General features: G+C 44.9%; 1 protein-coding gene across 1 annotated transcript in view; it reads left to right on the top strand.

Annotated features, from left to right (window-relative positions):
- Nucleotides 1-2,568, top strand: part of GPATCH1 (G-patch domain containing 1) — a 51,241-nt gene that overhangs the window by 40,006 nt on the left and 8,667 nt on the right. The window contains exon 16 of the mRNA XM_003798431.3: nt 272-482. Coding sequence (XP_003798479.1) covers nt 272-482 — 211 coding nt within the window. The remainder of the gene's footprint in view (nt 1-271; nt 483-2,568) is intronic.

Consider the following 2,568-nt stretch of genomic DNA (forward strand, 5'->3'; position numbering starts at 1 on the left):
CAGCTCACAGCAACCTCCAACTCCTGGGCTCAAGCGAGTCTCCTGCCTCAGCCTCCCAAGTAGCTGGGACCACAGGCACCCGCCACAATGCCTGGCTATTTTTCTTTGGTTGCAGCCATCATTGTTGTTTTGGCGGGTCCGGGCTGGATTCAAACCCACCACCTTAGGTGTATGTGGCTGGCGCCTTAGCCGGTTGAGCCACAGGTGCTGAGCTTGTTTCTGTATTCTTGACTCTTATTTCTTTATTCCTTGCTCTTACCTCCTCATACAGATGGTAAACAAAGGTGTGGACTCACAGGCTGAAGAAGGCAGCCGCCCATCCATGGACTTGTTCAAGGCTATCTTTGCCAGCTCCTCAGATGACAAGTCCTCGTCCTCTGAGGATGAGCAAGGTGACAGTGAGGATGACCCGGTGGAGACTAGGGGGGCCAGCTTCATGAGTTCCCAAGGCACCGACTTGAGGGAATCGTCTTCGACACAGGGTATGTCAGCATTTCAGACTTGGGGATCTAAGGGAGAAATGATGTCTTTTGGGAAGCTGCTTCTTTGTTTAGTCTATAATTAGCAATCAGTGATGATTAATCTTTTATTTTTGAGAGAGGCCTTGCTCTATTGCCTTTGGTAGAGTACCATGGCATCATAGCTCACAGCAACCTCAAACTCTTGGGCTCAAGTGATCCTCTTACCTTAGCCTCCCAAGTAGCTGGAACTATAGGCGCCCACCACAACACCCGGGAAGTTTTCTATTTTTAGTAGAGAAGGGAATCTCATTCTTTTTTTTTTTTTTGAAGATGGCATTGCCTCCACCAGCTTCTGTTCCCTGAATGACTGTTGGGCCAACCTGTTCGCTTGCTTAGTATTGTTTCACAAGCAAGAAGTAAACTTCTATTGAGTTTGAGACATTATATATTTGGATTGTTTTATTTTGTTTTGTTTTGCTATAGCAGTTAGCTTATCCTGACTAATACAATCCCCCATATTTTGTATACTTATGGTCACAATCTGTACCTTTTAACAGCCATTAGTTCTGCAGACACAGGGCCAGTACTCTGTTAGCATCTAGTATAAGTCTTAATCCTTATACATCCCCTTTTCAGGGAATCTGAGGTCTAGGTTGTTGTCCGTTGATGCTAAAGTAGTTTTTGCCCAGAATACCTGGTATTCCCATCCCACTAGATCACTTTGAGGGCCTTTCTCTTCCTGAAAACAGTCAAAATATATTCAACCACTCATTCACTTGACTATTTGATAAATAAATCATTCATTCATTTGATTATCTCTAATTAAAAAATGTTCCAGACACAAAAAGCAGTTTACAACATGAATAAAATATAATACATGGCCTATGGAAATGAGGAATGAAATAAGGAAGGAAAGTGAGCAGAATCGACAAAGCGGAGGCAGGAATACAGCTCACACACACAGGGCTTACCTCATTTACCCTGCCCTCTCTGACATTTTGCTGTTCAAGCTGCTTCTGGCTATTTCTCCTCTCCTTCATAAATCTCCTGTGGGATCCTTGATGGTGTCTCATCCCTGTAAACTCTTTAGGCACGTGGACAATTTGGTCTGGGAACCCTTAACATGGAAAATAATTTTTCTTATCACTCATGGGTGTAGTAATTTTTGCTTTTTTTGAGATAGTCTCACTTTGTCACCCTTGGTAGAGTGCTGTGGAGTCACAGCTCACAGCAACTTTGAACCCCTCGGCTTAAGCAATTCTCCTGCCTCAGCCTCCCAAGCAGCCAGGACCACAGCTGCCCGTCACAATGCCCTTAGAGACAGGGTCTCGCTCTGGCTCAGGCTGGTCTCAAACCAGTGAGCTCAGGTGATCTACCTGCCTTGGCCTCCCAGAGTGCTGGGACTACAGGTGTGAGGGAATCTCATTCTTGAGCTCAAGCAATTCACCTGCCTCAGTCTCCCAGAGTGCTGGGATTACAGGTGTGAGCCACTGTACCCAGTTTTAACCGTTTATATTTTTAATTGGGATGGAGCATACTTTTTTTTTTTCCTTTCTTTTCCTATTTGGTATAAATCTCTGGTATGTTTTTTGCTAGCTGTATTTGATGATATTGTTTCTCTGACTTATCCTAGGTGAAAAGAATTTAAAAGTTGTAAAATTTTCATCTAAAAAGGTAGTTTATTTTAGGGTGATGCCTGTGGCTCAGTGGGTAGGGCACCAGCCCAGTATACTGAGGATGGCAGGTTCGAACCCAGCCCTGGCTAAACTGCAACAATAAAAAATAGCCGAGGTGGTGCCTATGTCTCAGTGGGTAGAGCGCCGGCCCCATATACCGAGGGTGGTAGAGCCCCGGCCAAACTGTAACAACAAAAGAAAATAGCCGGGCATTGTGGTGGGCACCTGTAGTCCCAGCTACTTGGGAGACTGAGGCAAGAGAATCGCCTAAACCCAAGAGCTAGAGGTTGCTGTGATGCCACAACACTCTACCAAAGACCACAAAGTGAGATTCTATTTCTAAAAAAAAAAAAAAAAAAAAATAGCCGGGTGACAGGTGCCTGTAGTCCCAGCTACTTGGGAGGCCAAGGCAAGAGAATTGCCTAAGCCCA

Source organism: Otolemur garnettii, unplaced genomic scaffold (assembly GCF_000181295.1).
Source record: "Otolemur garnettii isolate 467f Iridium unplaced genomic scaffold, OtoGar3 scaffold00135, whole genome shotgun sequence".
Classification (NCBI taxonomy): domain Eukaryota; kingdom Metazoa; phylum Chordata; class Mammalia; order Primates; family Galagidae; genus Otolemur; species Otolemur garnettii.